General features: G+C 42.8%; 1 protein-coding gene across 6 annotated transcripts in view; it reads left to right on the top strand.

Annotated features, from left to right (window-relative positions):
* SEMA4D (semaphorin 4D) overlaps window positions 1-21,041 on the top strand; it is a 160,823-nt gene that overhangs the window by 49,853 nt on the left and 89,929 nt on the right. For all 6 annotated transcript variants that reach the window (XM_069762237.1, XM_069762242.1, XM_069762250.1 and 3 more), the window contains 5 exons: window positions 7,026-7,300; window positions 12,879-13,024; window positions 19,435-19,497; window positions 20,335-20,433; window positions 20,640-20,733. In XM_069762237.1, the coding sequence (XP_069618338.1) occupies window positions 7,201-7,300; window positions 12,879-13,024; window positions 19,435-19,497; window positions 20,335-20,433; window positions 20,640-20,733 (502 nt within the window). In that variant the 5' untranslated portion in view covers window positions 7,026-7,200. The remainder of the gene's footprint in view (window positions 1-7,025; window positions 7,301-12,878; window positions 13,025-19,434; window positions 19,498-20,334; window positions 20,434-20,639; window positions 20,734-21,041) is intronic.

Here is a 21,041-nt window from a genome sequence, read left to right as displayed (position 1 = left end):
CTAACATACGCAAATGGTACACTAGTGCCACTATCAGCATTGATCTATTATAATTTTTGTGCTCCATGTGTGTATTATGTATGCCGCAATTCTATTATTTACCGGTCATTAACGTGCAAACCACCCTCGGGGCATAAGGGGTTAAATCCCCTTTGGCAGGCGTTGAGGGATAAAGCCCTCGTCACACATAGCGAGATCGCTAACGAGATCGCTGCTGAGTCACAAGTTTTGTGACGCAACAGCGACCTCAGTAGCGATCTCGCTATGTGTGACACGTAGCAGCGACCAGGCCCCTGCTGTGAGATCGCTGGTCGTGTCGGAATGGCCTGGACAGTTTTTTGATCGTTGAGGTCCCGCTGGGTAGCACACATCGCTGTGTTTGACACCTTACCAACGACCTCGTTTACAGGACGTCCCATTGAATCGTCATGAAATAGCATCGTTGTACAGGTCGCTACAGGTCGCCGCATCGCTGCTGCGTCGTTGGGGAGATCTCACTGTGTGACATCTCACCAGCGACCACATAGCGACGCAGCAACGATCCCTGACAGGTCGTATCGTTGTCGGGATCGCTTAAGCGTCGCTATGTGTGACGGGGCCTTTAGTGACCTTTCAGAAGCCATAGTATAGCACGAGTATATAATTAACACAAAACTGAAAATAAAGATTAACCCCTTCCCGACCCATGACGCCACGTAGGCGTCATGAAAGTCGGTGCCATTCCGACCCATGACGCCTATGCGGCGTCATGGAAAGATCGCGTCCCTGCAGATCGGGTGAAAGGGTTAACTCCCATTTCACCCGATCTGCAGGGACAGGGGGAGTGGTAGTTTAGCCCAGGGGGGGTGGCTTCACCCCCTCGTGGCTACGATCGCTCTGATTGGCTGTTGAAAGTGAAACTGCCAATCGGAGCGATTTGTAATATTTCACCCATTATAACGGGTGAAATATTACAATCCAGCCATGGCCGATGCTGAAATATCATCGGCCATGGCTGGAAATACTAGTGTGCCCCCACCCCACCCCTCCGATCGCCCCCCCACCCCCCCGATCTGGCCGGTACACTGCTCCGGCTCCCCTCCGCCCTGTGCTCCGCTCCCCCCCGTGCTCCAATCACCCCCCCGTGCTCCAATCACCCCCCCTGCACTCCGATCCACCCCCCCCCCGTGCTCCGTTCCACCCCCCCGTGCTCCATTCCAGCCCCCCCGTGCTCCGTTCCACGCTCCCCGCGCTCCGTTCCACCCCTCCCGCGCTCCGATTCCCCCCCCGTGCTCCGATCCCCCCCCCCCCGTGCTCCGATCCCCCCCCCCCGTGCTCCCCCCCCACCCTATCATACTTACCGATCCAGCCGTGGTCCCGTCCGTCTTCTCCCGGGCGCCGCCATCTTCCAAAATGGCGGGCGCATGTGCAGTGCGCCCGCCGAATCTGCCGGCCGGCAGATTCGTTCCAAAGTGCATTTTGATCACTGAGATATAATCTATCTCAGTGATCAAAATAAAAAAAATAATAAATGACCCCCCCCCCCCCCTTTGTCACCCCCATAGGTAGGGACAATAAAAAAATAAAGAAATTTTTTTTTTTCCACTAATCTTAGAATAGGGTTAGGGTTAGGGGTAGGGTTAGGGTTAGGGGTAGGGTTAGGGGTAGGGCTAGGGTTAGGGGTAGGGTTAGGGTTAGGGTTAGGGTTAGGGGTTAGGGTTAGGGCTAGGGTTAGGGTTAGGAATGTGCACACGTATTCTGGTCCTCTGCGGATTTTTCCGCTGCGGATTTGATAAATCCGCAGTGCTAAACCGCTGCGGATTTATGGCGGATTTACCGCGTTTTTTTCTGCGCATTTCACTGCGGTTTTACAATTGCGATTTTCTATTGGAGCAGTTGTAAAACCGCTGCGGAATCCGCACAAAGAAGTGACATGCTGCGGAATGTAAACCGCTGCGTTTCCGTGCAGTTTTTCCGCAGCATGTGTACAGCGATTTTTGTTTCCCATAGGTTTACATTGAACTGTACACTCATGGGAAACTGCTGCGGATCCGCAGCGTTTTCCGCAGCGTGTGCACATACCTTTAGAATTAGGCTATGTGCACACGGTGCGGATTTGGCTGCGGATTCGCAGCAGTGTTCCATCAGGTTTACAGTACCATGTAAACATATGAAAAACCAAATCCGCTGTGCCCATGGTGCGGAAAATACCGCGCGGGAACGCTGCGTTGTATTTTCCGCAGCATGTCAATTCTTTGTGCGGATTCCGCAGCGTTTTACACCTGTTCCTCAATAGGAATCCGCAGGTGAAATCCGCACAAAAAACACTGGAAATCCGCGGAAAATCCGCAGGTAAAACACAGTGCCTTTTACCCGCAGATTTTTCAAAAATGGTGCGGAAATATCTCACACGAATCCGCAACGTGGGCACATAGCCTTAGGGTTAGGGTTGGAATTAGGGTTGTGGTTAGGGTTAGGGGTGTGTTGGGGTTAGTGTTGTGGTTAGGGGTGTGTTGGGGTTAGGGTTGTGGTTAGGGGTGTGTTGCAGTTAGGGTTGTGTTTAGGGTTATGGCTACAGTTGGGATTAGGGTTAGGGGTGTGTTGGGGTTAGTGTTGGAGTTAGAATTGAGGGGTTACCACTGTTTAGGCACATCAGGGGTCTCCAAACGCAACATGGCGCCACCATTGATTCCAGCCAATCTCGTATTCAAAAAGTCAAATGGTGCTCCCTCACTTCCGAGCCCTGACGTGTGCCCAAACAGTGGTTTACCCCCACATATGGGGTACCAGCATACTCAGGACAAACTGCGCAACAATTACTGGGGTCCAATTTCTCCTGTTACCCTTGTGAATCTAAAAAAATGCTTGCTAAAACATAATTTTTGAGGAAAGAAAAATGATTTTTTATTTTCACGGCTCTGCGTTGTAAACGTCTGTGAAGCACTTGGGGGTTCAAAGTGCTCACCACATATCTAGATAAGTTCCTTGGGGGGTCTAGTTTCTAAAATGGGGTCACTTGTGGGGGGTTTCTACTGTTTAGGCACACCAGGGGCTCTGCAAACGCAACGTGACACCCGCAGACCATTCCATCAAAGTCTGCATTTCAAAAGTCACTACTTCCCTTCTGAGCCCCGACGTGTGCCCAAACAGTGGTTTACCCCCACATATGGGGTATCAGCGTACTCAGGAGAAACTGGACAACAACTTTTGGGGTCCAATTTCTCCTGTAACCCTTGGGAAAATAAAAAATTCTGGGCTAAATAATTATTTTTGAGTAAAGAAAACGTATTTATTATTTTCACGGCTCTGCATTATAAACTTCTATGAAGCACTTGGGGGTTCAAAGTGCTCACCACACATCTAGATAAGTTCCTTTCAGGGTCTAGTTTCCAAAATGGGGTCACTTGTGGGGGGTTTCTACTGTTTAGGCACATCAGGGGCTCTGCAAACGCAACGTGACGCCCGCAGAGCATTCCATCAAAGTCTGCATTTCAAAACGTCACTACTTCAATTCCAAGCCCCGGCATGTGCCCAAACAGTAGTTTACCCCCACATATGGGGTATCACCGTACTCAGGAGAAACTGGACAACAAATATTGGGGTCAAATTTCTCCTGTTACCCTTGGGAAAATAAAAAATTGCAGGCTAAAAGATCATTTTTGAGAAAATAATTTTTTTTTTTATTTTCATGGCTCTGCGTTATAAACTTCTGTGAAGCACTTGGGGGTTCAAAGTCCTCACCACACATCTAGATTAGTTCCTTTGGGGGTCTAGTTTCTAAAATGGTGTCATTTCTGGGGGATCTCCAATGTTTAGGCACACAGGGGCTCTCCAAACGTGACATGGTGTCCGCTAATGATTGGAGCTAATTTTCCATTTAAAAAGCCAAATGGCGTGCCATCCCTTCCGAGCCCTGCCGTGCGCCCAAACAGTGGTTTACCCCCACATATGGGGTATCAGCGTACTCAGGACAAACTGGACAACAATATTTGGGGTCCAATTTCTCCTATTATCCTTGGCAAAATAGGAAATTCCAGGCTAAAAAATCATTTTTGAGGAAAGAAAAATTATTTTTTATTTTCATGGCTCTGCGTTATAAACTTCTGTGAAGCACCTGGGGGTTTAAAGTGCTCAATATGCATCTAGATAAGTTCCTTGGGGGGTCTAGTTTCCAAAATGGGGTCACTTGTGCGGGAGCTCCAATGTTTAGGCACACAGGGGCTCTCCAAACGCGACATGGTGTCCGCTAACAATTGGAGCTAATTTTCCATTCAAAAAGTCAAATGGCGCGCCTTCTCTTCCGAGCCCTGCCGAGTGCCCAAACAGTGGTTTACCCCCACATATGAGGTATCGGCGTACTCGGGAGAAATTGCCCAACAAATTTTATGATCCATTTTATCCTACTGCCCATGTGAAAATGAAAAAATTGAGGCGAAAAGAATTTTTTTGTGAAAAAAAATTACTTTTTCATTTTTACAGATCAATTTGTGAAGCACCTGAGGGTTTAAAGTGCTCACTAGGCATCTAAATTAGTTCCTTGGGGGGGTCTAGTTTCCAAAATGGCGTCACTTGTGGGGGAGCGCCAATGTTTAGGCACACAGGAGCTATCCAAACGCGACATGGTGTCCGCTAACGATGGAAATAATTTTTCATTCAAAAAGTCAAATGGCGCTCCTTCCCTTCCGAGCCTTACCATGTGCCCAAACAGTGGTTTACCTCCACATGTGAGGTATTGGTGTACTCAGGAGAAATTGCCCAACACATTTTAGGATCCATTTTATCCTGTTGCCCATGTGAAAATGAAAAAATTGAGGCTAAAAGAATTTTTTTGTGAAAAAAAAGTACTTTTTCATTTTTACGGATCAATTTGTGAAGCACCTGGGGGTTCAAAGTGCTCACTATGCATCTAGATAAGTTCCTTGGGGCGTCTAGTTTCCAAAATGGGGTCACTTGTGGGGGAGCTCCAATTTTTAGGCACACGGGGGCTCTCCAAACGTGACATGGTGTCCGCTAAAGAGTGGAGCCAATTTTTGATTCAAAAAGTCAAATGGCGCTCCTTCCCTTCCAAGCCCTGCCGTGCGCCAAAACAGTGGTTTACCCCCACATATGAGGTATAAGCGTACTCAGGACAAATTGGACAACAACTTTCGTGGTTCAGTTTCTCCTTTTACCATTGGGAAAATAAAAAAATTGTTGCTAAAAGATAATTTTTGTGACTAAAAAGTAAAATGTTCATTTTTTCCTTCCATGTTGCTTCTGCTGCTGTGAAGCACCTGAAGGGTTAATAAACTTCTTGAATGTGGTTTTGAGTACCTTGAGGGGTGCAGTTTTTAGAATGGTGTCACTTTTGGGTATTTTCAGCCATATAGACCCCTCAAACTGACTTCAAATGTGAGGTGGTCCCTAAAAAAAATGGTTTTGTAAATTTCGTTGTAAAAATGACAAATCGCTGGTCGAATTTTAACCCTTATAACTTCCTAACAAAAAAAAATTTTGTTTCCAAAATTGTGCTGATGTAAAGTAAACATGTGGGAAATGTTATTTATTAACTATTTTGTGTCACATATCTCTCTGGTTTAACAGAATAAAAATTCAAAATGTGAAAATTGCGAAATTTTCAAAATTTTCGCCAAATTTCCGTGTTTATCACAAATAAATGCAGAATTTATTGACCTAAATTTACCACTAACATGAAGCCCAATATGTCACGAAAAAACAATCTCAGAACCGCTAGGATCCGTTGAAGCGTTCCTGAGTTATTACCTCATAAAGGGACACTGGTCAGAATTGCAAAAAACGGCAAGGTCTTTAAGGTCAAAATAGGCTGGGTCTTGAAGGGGTTAAACACCAGCCACAAGACGGATTTCATCACCCAGATATCATTGTAATCAGTATAACGGTGCCGACCTGACACTGTCTGTAGGTTAATGTGCACAATCCTGCCCACAGGTTCCCTTTAAACGCTTCAGGCTATCAAAGAGGCTATGCCAAGAGTTTAAAAGAAGTAACATGAATATTCTTCTGGCATTTTCTGCTAGAAGGCTGCTCCTTATTTTACAATAGAAGCCAATGGGAAGGATAAAATGTTGCCGGAATACGCTCTGGCATCTTTTTGAGCGTTTTTTTTTTTTTTTTTTTTTTTTTTAAGGTGAAAGCACTAACCTTTTCTTCATTTTAATGGATTTAAGAAAATGTCTGGAAAATGCCAGTAGAGAGACACTGAAAATTCCAGAGAAAAGGATCAATTCCTAAAGCGTCTACTACTTGAAAAACTGACATTTTTTGACAGATTGAAAAAGACAAAGCGGGAACATGCCCGAAGGGATTGGCACAGAATCTTTCCAGCAGCAAAATGATTGGCAATATTTAAAGGGAACCTGTCACGTATGAAACCGCTATTTACCGACAGATATGGGGTTAGTGTGCTGGTAGATATTATTTAACCTCTGTAGCTGACTTACTCAAGCTGCTAAATGAAGTTCTATCCTCCCACCAATTGCTTGTTTCTAGTGACCGCTCACCATACAGAGTGTGCAGTAATATCTGTGTGCCGGGGAGTGATTACACTGTATTGTGATCGGTGATGACTGGAAGAGAATAGCTTCATTTTCTTCCTGTAGCTGCCGCTCCAGTATGCCAGCTGCACAGGGATTAAACGCTATTTAGCTGCAGATTCCCCCGCACCTGCAAGTAATGTTTCTGGATGTGACGGGGCTCCCTTCAATAGACTATTTCAAATCCTGTTTATTTTGTATTTAGGAAGCAAGTGAACAATAAGCTAATGTGTATAAATGTGGCCTTGACCTTTAAATCATTATTTTGAAAAAAAAAATGTAGAAATGAAAATATTGCATTTCGTGAAGATTAATAAAAACTGTACTAGTAGACGTTGTCATCTCTAGAACGGTGAGCTAAATGTAGGGTATGCTGTATTTAGTGTATAGTGCACCTGCTAGACATGCAGTTTCCCCTCCGTGGTGTACATGTGAATGTGTAGGAAGTCCTTTTATAGCCATCACTACACACTTCCTATATTCCTCTTTCAGATGATGCATAAAGGAAGAAGAAGTGTGAGCGCAGTCACATTGTGGCGTACTCCTGACAGCACTTTTTACTTGGCGATAATGGGCGCCCCATACTAGTCATCAGGTGGTCGCTTCTTCTCCTCTCCAACCGTTGGGGTGTAACCTGTATTTTCAACACTTGCACTTGAAGATTTCTATGAAGATGGCGATGTATTTTCTGAGTGCTCTTGTGAGTGCGCTTGTGCTAAGGACTGAAGCGTTTGCGCCAATGCCAAGACTCACGTGGCAAGAAACAGGTAAAGATCCATTTGCTCTTGGATTAATTCCCTGCTTGAGTCACACTTATAAGTTGTTTGCGGCTCTGATTTCTCTGTGCTGTGACATCTCTTAAACATATTATTTCTACTGTGATTGGTAAACTCTCTGCCGGCACAGCTGTTCAAGTAACTCTGAAGAATAATTATAGCTTCAGACTTCCTTTTTAACTCCTTCTTTCCACACATCACATTTCATTAATGTTGAATGCAGTTATTTTCTCTTGTTGTTCCCACTTTATAATTATTTTCAGGGTTTTATTTCTGTGGCTGACAATGAGTCACATTTCCTTCTCTCCAACTAATTAAAGAGGTTTGTTAAAGGCATTCCTGTTACAGCATGGCCTTCTCCATTGATGCCAACAAAGTATATAATACTCAGGAAGACCCCATATTTCATTACATTAGTCTCTCTATTCATTACTGCAATAAAAAAAAAAAATCTCACAACCTGAAATAATTTGATAATTCATGAATGGAGTCTTTGGAGTGTGTTTTTTTTTGTTTTTTTTTATGTGCTGTCACTTTATTTACTCAATAAAGAAATGTACAGTGAGGGAAATAAGTATTTGATCCCTTGCTGATTTTGTAAGTTTGCCCACTGACAGAGACATGAACCGTCTATAATTTTGAGGGTAGGTTAATTTTAACATTGAGAAATAGAATATCAAAAATGAAATCCTGAAAATAACATTGTATAAATTATATAAATGTATTTGCATTTTGCAGTGAGAAATAAGTATTTGATCCCTCTGGCAAACAAGACTTAATATTTAGTGGCAAAACGCAAAACCCTTGTTGGCAAGCACAGCAGTCAGACGTTTTTGTAGTTGATGATGAGGTTTGCGCACATGTCAGGAGGAATTTTGCTCCACTCCTCTTTGCAGATCATCTCAAAATCATTAAGATTTTGAAGTTGTCAATTGGCAACTCGGAGGTTCAACTCCCTCCATAAGTTTTCTATGGGATTAAGGTCTGGAGACTGGCTAGGCCACTCCATGACCTTAATATGCTTCTTTTTGAGCCACTGCTTTGTTGCCTTGGCTGTATGTTTTGGGTCATTGTCTTGCTGGAAGACCCAGCCACAACCCATTTTTAATATCCTGGTGGAAGGAAGGAGGTTGTCACTCAGGATTTTACGGTGCATGGCTCCATCTATTCTCCCATTGATGCGGTGAAGTATTTCTGTGCCCTTAGCAGAGAAACATCCCCAAAACATAGTGTTTCCACCTCCATGGTTGACGGCGGGGACGGTGTTCTTTTGGGTCATAGGTACCATTTCTCTTCCTCCAAACATGGCGAGTTGAGTTAATGCCGAAGACCACAATTTTTGTCTCATCTGACCACAGCACCTTCTCCCAATCACTCATAATCCATGTGTTCATTGTAAACTTCAGACGGGCCTGCACATGTGCCTTCTACAGCAGGGGGACCTTGTGGGCACTGCAGGATTTTAAACCGTTTTGGCAATGTGATTTTCTGGATTTTATTTTTGATATTCTATCAATGTTAACCCCTCTGTGACCTTAGACGTACTATCCCGTCGAGGTGCCCTGGGCTTATCTGACCCTGGACGGGATAGTACGTCACAGCCGATCGGCCGCGCTCACGGGGGGAGCGCGGCGGATCGCGGCCGGGTGTCAGCTGCTTATCGCAGCTGACATCCGGCACTATGTGCCAGGAGCGGTCACGGACCGCCCCCGGCACATTAACCCCTGGCACACCGCGATCAAAGATGATCGCGATGTGCCGGCGGTGCAGGGAAGCACCGCGCAGGGAGGGGGCTCCCTGCGGGCTTCCCTGAGACCCCCGGAGCAACGCGATGTGATCGCGTTGCTGCGAGGGTCTCACCTCCCTCCCTGCTCCCTCCAGCCCCGGATCCAAGATGGCCGCGGATCCGGGTCCTGCAGGGAGGGAGGTGGCTTCACAGAGCCTGCTCAGAGCAGGCACTGTGAAGCATGCAGCGCTGCATGTCAGATCAGTGATCTGACAGAGTGCTGTGCAAACTGTCAGATCACTGATCTGTGATGTCCCCCCCTGGGACAAAGTAAAAAAGTAAAAAAAAATTTTTCCAAATGTGTAAAAAAAATAAAAAAAAATATTCCAAAATAATGAAAAAAAAAAAAAATATTATTCCCATAAATACATTTCTTCATCTAAATAATAAAAAAAAACCAATAAAAGTACACATATTTAGTATCGCCGCGTCCGTAACGACCCGACCTATAAAACTGTCCCACTAGTTAACCCCTTCAGTAAACACCGTAAGAAAAAAAAAAAAAAACGAGGCAAAAAACAACGCTTTATTATCATACCGCCGAACAAAAAGTGGAATAACACGCGATCAAAAGGACAGATATAAATAACCATGGTACCGCTGAAAGCGTCATATTGTCCCGCAAAAAAAGAGCCGCCATACAGCATCATCAGCAAAAAAATAAAAAAGTTATAGTCCTGAGAATAAAGCGATGCAAAAATAATTATTTTTTCTGTAAAATAGTTTTTATCGTATAAAAGCGCCAAACCATAAAAAAATGATATAAATGAGGTATCGCTGTAATCGTACTGACCCGAAGAATAAAACTGATTTATCAATTTTACCAAACGCGGAACGGTATAAACGCCTCCCCCAATAGAAATTCATGAATAGCTGGCTTTTGGTCATTCTTCCTCACAAAAATCGGAATAAAAAGCGATCAAAAAATGTCACGTGCCCAAAAATGTTTTCAATAAAAACGTCAACTCGTCCCGCAAAAAACAAGACCTCACATGACTCTGTGGACCAAAATATGGAAAAATTATAGCTCTGAAAATGTGGTATTGCAAAAAATATTTTTTGCAATAAAAAGGGTCTTTCAGTGTGTGACGGCTGCCAATCATAAAAATCCGCTAAAAAACTCGCTATAAAAGTAAATCAAACCCCCCTTCATCACCCCCTTAGTTAGGGAAAAATAAAAAAAAATGTATTTATTTCCATTTTCCCATTAGGGCTAGGGCTAGGGTTAGGGTTAGGGCTAGGGCTAGGGTTATGGCTAGGGTTAGGGTTAGGGCTAGGGCTAGGGTTAGGGCTAGGGTTAGGGCTAGGGTTAGGGTTAGGGCTAGGGTTAGGGCTAGGGCTAGGGTTAGGGCTAGGGTTAGGGCTAGGGCTAGGGTTAGGGCTAGGGTTAGGGCTAGGGTTAGGGTTGGGGCTACAGTTAGGGTTGGGGCTAAAGTTAGGGTTAGGGTTTAGATTACATTTACAGTTGGGAATAGGGTTGGGATTAGGGTTAGGGGTGTGTCAGGGTTAGAGGTGTGGTTAGGGTTACCGTTGGAATTAGGGTTAGGGGTGTGTTTAGATTAGGGTTTCAGTTATAATTGGGGGGTTTCCACTGTTTCGGCACATCAGGGGCTCTCCAAACACGACATGGCGTCCGATCTCAATTCCAGCCAATTCTGCGTTGAAAAAGTAAAACAGTGCTCCTTCCCTTCCGAGCTCTCCTGTATGCCCAAACAGGGGTTTACCCCAACATATGGGGTATCAGCGTACTCAGGACAAACTGGACAACAACTTTTGTGGACCAATTTCTCCTGTTACCCTTGGGAAAATACAAAACTGGGGGCTAAAAAATAATTTTTGTGGGAAAACAAAAAGATTTTTTATTTTCACGGCTCTGCGTTATAAACTGTAGTGAAACACTTGGGGGTTCAAAGTTCTCACAACACATCTAGATAAGTTCATTGAGGGGTCTAGTTTCCAATATGGGGTCACTTGTGGGGGGTTTCTACTGTTTAGGTACATTAGGGGCTCTGCAAACGCAATGTGACGCCTGCAGACCAATCCATCTAAGTCTGCATTCCAAATGATGCTCCTTCCCTTCCGAGCCCTCCCATGCGCCCAAACGGTGGTTCCCCCCCACATATCGGGTATCAGCGTACTCAGGACAAATTGGACAACAACATTTAGGGTCCAATTTCTCCTGCTAACCTTGGAAAAATACAAAACTGGGGGCTAAAATATAATTTTTGTGGAAAAAAAAATATTTTTTATTTGCATGGCTCTGCGTTATAAACTGTAGTGAAATACTTGGGGGTTCAAAGCTCTCACAACACATCAAGATGAGTTCCTTAGGGGGTCTACTTTCCAAAATGGTGTCACTTGTGGGGGGTTTCTACTGTTTAGGTACATTAGGGGCTCTGCAAACGCAATGTGACGCCTGCAGACCATTCCATCTAAGTCTGCATTCCAAATGGCGCTCCTTCCCTTCCGAGCCCTCCCATGCGCCCAAACGGTGGTTCCCCCCCACATATGGGGTATCAGCGTACTCAGGACAAATTGGACAACAACTTTTGGGGTCCAATTTCTCCTGTTACCCTAGGGAAAATACAAAACTAGGGGCTAAAAAATAATTTTTGTGGGAAAAAAATTTTGTTTTATTTTTATGGCTCTGCATTATAAACTTCTGTGAAGCACTTGGTGGGTCAAAGTGCTCACCACACATCCAGATAAGTTCCCTAGGGGGTCTACTTTCCAAAATGGTGTCACTTGTGGGGGGTTTCAATGTTTAGGCACATCAGTGGCTCTCCAAACGCAACATGGCGTCCCATCTCAATTCCTGTCAATTTTGCATTGAAAGGTCAAACGGCGCTCCTTCCCTTCCGAGCTCTCCCATGCGCCCAAACAGTGGTTTACTGCCACATATGGGGTATCAGCGTACTCAGGACAAATTGGACAACAACTTTTCTCCTGTTACCCTTGGTAAAATAAAACAAATTGGAGCTGAAGTAAATTTTTTGTGTAAAAAAGTTAAATGTTCATTTTTATTTAAACATTCCAAAAATTCCTATTAAACACCTGAAGGGTTAATAAACTTCTTGAATGTGGTTTTGAGCACCTTGAGGAGTGCAGTTTTTAGAATGGTGTCACACTTGGGCATTTTCTATCATATAGACCCCTCAAAATGACTTCAAATGAGACGTGGTCCCTAAAAAAAAATGGTGTTGTAAAAATGAGAAATTGCTGGTCAACTTTTAACCCTTATAACTCCCTAACAAAAAAAAAAATTGGTTCCAAAATTGTGCTGATGTAAAGGAGACATGTGGGAAATGTTACTTATTAAGTATTTTGTGTGACATATCTCTGTGATTTAATTGCATAAAAATTCAAAGTTTGAAAATTGCGAAATTTTCAAAATTTTCGCCAAATTTCCGTTTTTTTTCACAAATAAACGCAGGTACTATCAAAGAAATTTTACCACTATCATGAAGTACAATATGTCACGAGAAAAAAATGTCAGAATCGCCAGGATCCGTTGAAGCGTTTCGGAGTTATAACCTCATAAAGGGACAGTGGTCAGAATTGTAAAAATTGGCCTGGTCATTGACGTGCAAACCACCCTTGGGGGTAAAGGGGTTAAAATTATACTACCCTTAAAATTATAGACTGTTCATGTCTTTGTCAGTGGGCAAACTTACAAAATCAGCAAGGGATCAAATACTTATTTCCACCAAGTGTATATGTGTGCTTGTATAATATATTGTATGTAATTAACATCTACTGTACCCTCCACCTTTTTTTTTGCAGAAATCAGCCTTACTCGTTTTCAAGTGCAAGATGTATATAACTATTCATCATTGTTACTAAGTGACAACAAGGATATTCTGTACATTGGAGCCCGTGAAGTGATTTTTGCAGTGAATTCACTAAATATATCAGAGAAGCAGCAAGAGGTAAGTGGTTCTTTTTTTTTTTTTTTGTACACTTATCTGTTTTCATTGGGGTGAAAAAAAGGCACACAGCTGAAGACTACTTACAGTGCTGTGCAAATTAATTGGGACAAAGCAAAAAAAATAAAATGTTATAATGCACTGTTACATACTAATTCTGAAAATTACCTTTTTCCACTGGCTAGCTGACCAAGATTTATTTATTATATATTAAAACTGGTTTGAATCACTGACTGGTAGCCAACTAAGATTTTACTTAAAAAATGCTTTGTCCCAATTAATTTGCACAGCACTGTATATCTGGCAAAGATTAGTAAGTATTTCAATGAATAATTCAAAGATCCATAAATAATGACTGGGAGCAAGGCTGCAGTTTTCCATAACCTGATCTCTCGTACACTGTATGGGCTGACCTATACAGCTAGGTTTCCTGCCTGAACGAGCCTCGATGGCCGATAGAACAAGCCACTTGCCGCTTGTGACCTCTATTTGGGTTGAATGATCGGTTGCGTGACAATCGTTCGGTCTCCATGCTGTTTGCATATTGTTGGCACATTCCCGGTGCATGTGGGAAGATGTGTTTTTGACAGCTATTATATTTTAGCCGGTATAAAAAACAATCACACAATGGCTAATCACTACCCTGCTTACATGGGGACCATCATCAGCCTGTGCAGCGACGTCTTACTTTTCAATAGTCTTAAAGGGACTCTGTCACCTGAATTTGGCGGGACTGGTTTTGGGTCATATGGGCGGAGTTTTCGGGTGTTTGATTCACCCTTTCCTTACCCGCTGGCTGCATGCTGGCTGCAATATTGGATTGAAGTTCATTTTCTGTCCTCCATAGTACACGCCTGCACAAAGCAATCTTGCCTTGTGCAGGCGTGTACTATGGAGGACAGAGAATGAAGTTCAATCCAATATTGCAGCCAGCATGCAGCCAGCGGGTAAGGAAAGGGTGAATCAAACACCCAAAAACCGCGCCCATATGACCCAAAACTGGTCCCGCCAAATTCAGGTGACAGGTTCCCTTTAACCCCTTAATCCCATATGACGTACTATCCCGTCCAGGTGACCTGGGACTTAATTCCCATGGACGGGATAGTACGTCATATGCGATCGGCCGCGCTCACGGGGGGAGCGCGGCCGATCGCGGCCGGGTGTCAGCTGCCTATCGCAGCTGACATCCGGCACTATGTGCCAGGAGCGGTCACGGACCGCTCCCGGCACATTAACCCCCGGCACACCGCGATCAAAGATGATCGCGGTGTGCCGGCGGTGCAGGGAAGCATCGCGCAGGGAGAGGGCTCCCTGCGGGCTTCCCTGAGACGATCGGTACACGGTGATGTGCTCACCGTGTACCGAGCGTCTTCTCCCTGCAGTCCCCGGATCCAAAATGGCCGCCGGGCTGCATCCGGGTCCTGCAGGGAGCACTTCCGGGTCAGGATCAGGCTGCAGCTGCAGCTCTAATCCTGCCCGGCTGTATGTCAGATCACCGATCTAACAGAGTGCTGTGCACACTGTCAGATCGGTGATCTGTGATGTCCCCCCCTGGGACAAAGTGAAAAAGTAAAAAAAAAAATTTCCACACTTGTAAAAAAAAAAAAAAAAAAAAAATTCCTAAATAAAGCAGAAAAAAAAAAATATTATTCCCATAAATACATTTCTTTACATAAAAAAAAAACAAAAAAAACAATAAAAGTACACATATTTAGTATCGCCGCGTCCGTAACGACCCGACCTATAAAACTGGCCCACTAGTTAACCCCTTCAGTGAACACCGTAAGAAAAAAAAAAAAAAAAACGAGCCAAAAAACAACGCTTTATTATCATAACGCTGAACAAAAAGTGGAATAACACGCGATCAAAAAGACGGATATAAATAACCATGGTACCTCTGAAAACGTCATCTTGTCCCGCAAAAAACGAGCCGCCATATAGCATCATAACCAAAAAAATAAAAAAGTTATAGTCCTGAGAATAAAGCGATGCCAAAATAATTATTTTTTCTATAAAATAGCTTTTATCGTATAAAAGCGCCAAAACATAAAAAAAATGATATAAATGAGGTATCGCTGTAATCGTACTGACCCGAAGAATAAAACTGCTTCATCAATTTTACCAAACGCGGAACGGTATAAACGCCTCCCCCAAAAGAAATTCATGAATAGCTGGTTTTTGGTCATTCTGCCTCACAAAAAATCGGAATAAAAAGCGATAAAAAAATGTCACATGTCCGAAAATGTAACCGATAAAAACGTCAACTCGTCCCGCAAAAAACAAGACCTCACATGACTCTGTGGACCAAAATATGGAAAAATTATAGGTCTCAAAATGTGGAGACACAAAAACTTTTTTGCTATAAAAAGCGTCTTTTAGTGTGTGACGGCTGCCAATCATAAAAATCCGATATAAAAAACTCGCTATAAAAGTAAATCAAACCCCCCTTCATCACCCCCTTAGTTAGGCTAGGTTCACATTGCGTTAATGGGTTAACGCTAACGGACAGCGTTGCACGGCGAAAATGTCACAATTAACGCCGTGCAACGGGTCCGTTAGCACAACCATTGACAGCAATGTGATTTTCGGGTGTAGCGCATCGCTAGAGCGTGCCATTTTCGGCTCGCGCTAGCAAGGTGCCGTTCTTTTGTGGCGCGCCTCAGACGCTGCTTGCAGCGTCCGCGGCGCGCCCGAGGTCCGATCCCCGATCTTCCAGAGCGGGGACGTTAACGCGACCACTAAACACGACACCTAAAAAGACATTGCGTTAGCGCAATCCGCTAGTGCTAAACGGATTTCCCTAATGCAATGTGAACCTAGCCTTAGGGAAAAATAATAAAATTAAAAAAAATGTATTTATTTCCATTTTCCCATTAGGGTTAGGGTTAGGGCTAGGGTTAGGGCTAGGGTTAGGGTTAGGGTTTGTATTACATTTACGGTTGGGATTAGGGTTGGGATTAGAATTAGGGGTGTGTCAGGGTTAGGTGTGTGGTTAGGGTTACAGTTGGGATTAGGGTTAGGGGTGCGTTTGGATTAGGGTTTCAGTTATAATTGGGGGTTTCCACTGTTTAGACACATCAGGGGCTCTCCAAACGCGACATGGCGTCCGATCTCAATTCCAGCCAATTCTGCATTGAAAAAGTAAAACAGTGCTCCTTCACTTCCGAGCTCTCCCGTGCGCCCAAACAGGGGTTTACCCCAACATATGGGGTATCATCGTACTCGAGACAAATTGGACAACAACTTTTTGGGTCCAAGTTCTCTTGTTATCCTTGGGAAAATAAAAATTTGGGGGGCTAAAAATCATTTTTGTGGGAAAAAAAAGGATTTTTTATTTTCACGGCTCTGCGTTGTAAACTGTAGTGAAACACTTGGGGGTTCAAAGTTTTCACAACACATCTAGATAAGTTCCATGGGAGGTCTAGTTTCAATATGGGGTCACTTGTGGGTGGTTTCTACTGTTTGGGTACATCAGGGGCTCTGCAAATGCAACGTGACGCCTGCAGACCAATCCATCTAAGTCTGCATTCCAAATGGCGCTCCTTCCCTTCCGAGCTCTGCCATGCGCCCAAACAGTGGTTCCCCCCCACATACGGGGTATCAGCGTACTCAAGACAAATTGAACAACAACTTTTGGGGTCCAATTTATTCTGTTACCCTTGTAAAAATACAAAGCTGGGGGCTAAAAAATCATTTTTGTGAAAAAAAAAAAGAATTTTTATTTTCACGGCTCTGCGTTATAAACTGTAGTGAAACACTTAGGGGTTCAAAGTTCTCACAACACATCTAGATAAGTTCCTTGGGAGGTCTAGTTTCTAATATGGGGTCACTTGTGGGGGGTTTGTACTGTTTGGGTACATCAGGGGCTCTGCAAATGCAACGTGACTCCTGCAGACCAATCCATCTAAGTCTGCATTCCAAATGGCGCTCCTTCCCTTCCGAGCTCTGCCATGCGCCCAAACAGTGGTTCCCCCCCACATATGGGGTATCAGCGTACTCAGGACAAATTGGACAACAACTTTTGGGGTCCAATTTATTATGTTACCCTTGTGAAAATACAAAACTGGGGGCTAAAAAATAATTTTTGCGAAAAAAAAAAAAAAAAAATTATTTTAACGGCTCTGCGTTATAAACTGTAGTGAAACATTTGGGGGTTCAAAGCTCTCAAAACACATCTAGATAAGTTCCTTATGGGGTCTAGTTTCCAAAATGGTGTCACTTGTGGGGGGTTTTAATGTTTAGGCACATCAGGGGCTCTCCAAACCAACATGGCGTCCTAACTTAATTCCAGTCAATTTTGCATTGAAAAGTCAAATGGCGCTCCTTCCCTTCCGAGCTCTGCTATGCACCCAAAAAGTGGTTTACCCCCACATATGGGGTATCGTCGCACTCAGGACAAATTGCACAACAACTTTTGTGGTCTAATTTCTTCTCTTACCCTTGGGAAAATAAAAAATTGGGGGCGAAAAGATCATTTTTGTGAAAAAATAAGATTTTTTATTTTTACGGCTCTGCATTATAAACTTCTGTGAAGCACTTGTTGGGTCAAAGTGCTCACCACACATCTAGATAAGTTCCTTAAGGGGTCTACTTTTCAAAATGGTGTCACTTGTGAGGGGTTCCAATGTTTAGGCACATCAGGGGCTCTCCAAACGCAACATGGCGTCCCATCTCAATTCCAGTCAATTTTGCATTGAAAAGTCAAATGGCGCTCCTTCCCTTCCGAGCTCTGCCATACGCCCAAACAATGGTTTACACCCATATATGGGGTATCAGCGTACTCAGGACAAATTGGCCAACAATTTTTGAGGTCCAATTTCTTCTCTTACTCTTGGGAAAATAAAAAATTGGGGGCGAAAAGATCATTTTTGTGAAAAAATATGATTTTTTATTTTTACGGCTCTGCATTATAAACTTCTGTGAAGCAATTGGTGGGTCAAAGTGGTCACCACACATCTAGATAAGTTCCTTAGGGTGTCTACTTTCCAAAATGGTGTCACTTGTGGGGGGTTTCAATGTTTAGGCACATCAGTGGCTCTCCAAACGCAACATGGCGTCCCATCTCAATTCCTGTCAATTTTGCATTTAAAAGTCAAATGGCGCTCCTTCCCTTCCGAGCTCTGCCATGCGCCCAAACAGTGGTTTACTCCCACATATGGGCTATCAGCGTACTCAGTACAGATTGTACAACAATGTTTGGCATCCATTTTATCCTGTTACCCTTGGTAAAATAAAACAAATTGGAGCTGAAATAAATTTTGTGTGAAAAAAAGTTAAATATTCATTCTTATTTAAACATTCCAAAAATTCCTGTGAAACCCCTGAAGGGTTAATAAACTTCTTGAATGTGGTTTTGAGCACCTTGAGGGGTGCAGTTTTTAGAATGGTCTCACACTTGGGTATTTTCTATCATATAGACCCCTCAAAATGACATCAAATGAGATGTGGTCCCTAAAAAAAAATGGTGTTGTAAAAATGAGAAATTGCTGGTCAACTTTTAACCCTTATAACTCCCTAACAAAAAAAAATTTTGGTTCCAAAATTGTGCTGATGTAAAGTAGACATGTGGGAAATGTTACTTATTAAGTATTTTGCGTGAGATATCTCTGTGATTTAAGGGCATAAAAATTTAAAGTTGGAAAATTGCGAAACTTTCTAAATTTTCGCCAAATTTCCGTTTTTTTCACAAATAAACGCAAGTTATATCGAATAAATGTTACTACTAAAATGAAGTACAATATGTCACGAGAAAACAATGTCAGAATCGCCAAGATCCGTTGAAGCGTTCCAGAGTTATAACCTCATAAAGGGACAGTGGTCAGAATTGTAAAAATTGGCCCGGTCATTAACGTGCAAACCACCCTCGGGGCTTAAGGGGTTAATGTTCATGCTCACAACATTTCACAAGTCGCAACTCCAAAGTTGACTGAGCAAGTGCACATTGACAGGATCTGAGGAATAGCTATTGTGCTCTGTTGGACGCCTTGGCTGACGGGTTTTAGGAAGCGGGCTATTGGTTCTGATGTTCCCATGAAGATGCAAATGCTAGGTTTGTTCTGTCCACTTAGATCTCCAGAACACATTTTGTCTTGGAAACCTAGAATGCATGCGCTACATATTGCCCGTAAATATAGTTAAATCCCTTTTTAATCCAGAATTTTAAAATTCAAAAGCTTTAATAATTTGGCAAATATGTAGAATAAAACTGTAATAAAATGTGACAGACCAGCAGGCGAAGACCCAGCAGAGATAGCCAGCCAGGAAACTACTGATTAAAACCGTTACATTAGCAGACATGACTTTTCTCTGAGCTGCAATGTTTATAACTTCTAGACTGTTTTTCAATGTACTGTACATCTATACAGAATGGGTACGGTTAGGCTTATTTGTAACCATACATAATTTCTACCTAGGCTTACTGGAAGGTTACAGAAGGGAAAAAGGACGAGTGTTTTCGAAAGGGTAAATCCAAACAGGTACTTTGCATTTTAACTATAAGGGCATCTTCTCACAATTTTAAAAGCTTGTTAAGAAAATCTGTGAATTTCAAGTTTTTAAAAACATTTGTATGGTGTTTTTGTTTTTCATTACAGTTGTAACATGCAATTTTCAGTTTTTTGCCCCCCCGCCAGAATATAATAGAAAATGTACTCTTTACATTAAACCTTTTATCCCATTGATGCAAAATGATGTACAGGAGTAGAGATTTCACAGTGGGGGCCTGCTGAGGTACACAGCCTGAATCTGTGTCCAAAGCTGAGATCGATCACTGCTGATAACCAGTTGAATGCTGTTGTCTGTCTCTGTCAAATATGTTTAAAAGTAGAGGTTGCTGGTGCTCATGTGCACATCGGCTTTCATTGGTGTCCCATGATGTGATCACCTGCTAAAATTTCTTGGGTTGCACTTGAATAGGCTTTTTTGATGTTATTTTATTCCACTTTTTTTTCTCAATTTTTCAGTATTTTGTATGTTAAAATTAATGTTGTCATTCAAAACGACAGCTCGTCTACCAAAAAAATAAAACCTCATACAGCTATGTTGACAGAAATATAAAAACGGTACCGCACACTTGCAAATGGCATTCATGTGATCACGTAACCATCGAGGATACTGGAGAATGATCACAGCGTGCGCAGTGTTATGATTTGGCAGTGTGCACTCACATACTTTTTATACTCCCTTTATTACCATGTGTATTATGTTATTTGCTCTAGCTACTAGATGTGGAAGTGGCTACTTATTAACCTGTGCTGTTTTGGGTTTTTTCACTACTATACTGTTTCCTAATGATACCTATCTATCTTTTGTAGACTGAGTGTCTGAACTACATTCGTGTGTTGCAGCCATATAATGAGAGTGCTTTGTTCGTGTGTGGAACCAATGCTTTTCAGCCAGTCTGCGACATTCTGGTTAGTGCTATTAAGTTGTCACCTGTTTACACGGGATAGTAAGATGTACGCTTGCTACCGGGAAGCAGATACTGTATATACCAGGAATCGTGAGGCAGTAAAACTAATATGCAGACTACATCTTTTTCTCTCTATAGAATTCTATTACAGGAACATGGTCATTATTTTGGTCATTTTATCCTAAATTGCTTTGTATGCCATTATAGGAATTAAATAAGTTTAAGCTCTTGGGCAAAAATGAAGATGGAAGAGGAAAGTGTCCATTTGACCCTGCACAAAGTTACACTTCAGTAATGGTTGGTAAGTGGCCATGAATATGATCTCTTCTTTAATCTAATAATGTGCATGAGCTATATAAAAAAATAAATGGCAAAATACCTGTATTTATTAGTTTCAAATGCTTGTTCTTCTTTAGTGACTCGAGAGAGCTTTTAAAAATAGCCTAGTGATATACACATACTTTCAGCCAAATGCAGGATTTATTTTGTCCTCTTTAGTGGTGTGCTTTTTTTTTTCTTATTTCTGGTAGTGCTTCGGAAATGGGTCATGCTAAAATGTTTTTGTGTTTTTTATCTTCCTGTTTTAATGGATCTAGTTTGTTGCTAAAG

This window comes from Ranitomeya imitator, chromosome 1, assembly GCF_032444005.1.
Source record: "Ranitomeya imitator isolate aRanImi1 chromosome 1, aRanImi1.pri, whole genome shotgun sequence".
Lineage (NCBI taxonomy): Eukaryota > Metazoa > Chordata > Amphibia > Anura > Dendrobatidae > Ranitomeya > Ranitomeya imitator.
Note: the sequence above shows the minus strand (reverse complement) of the source record. Positions and strands in the feature narration are given on the sequence as shown.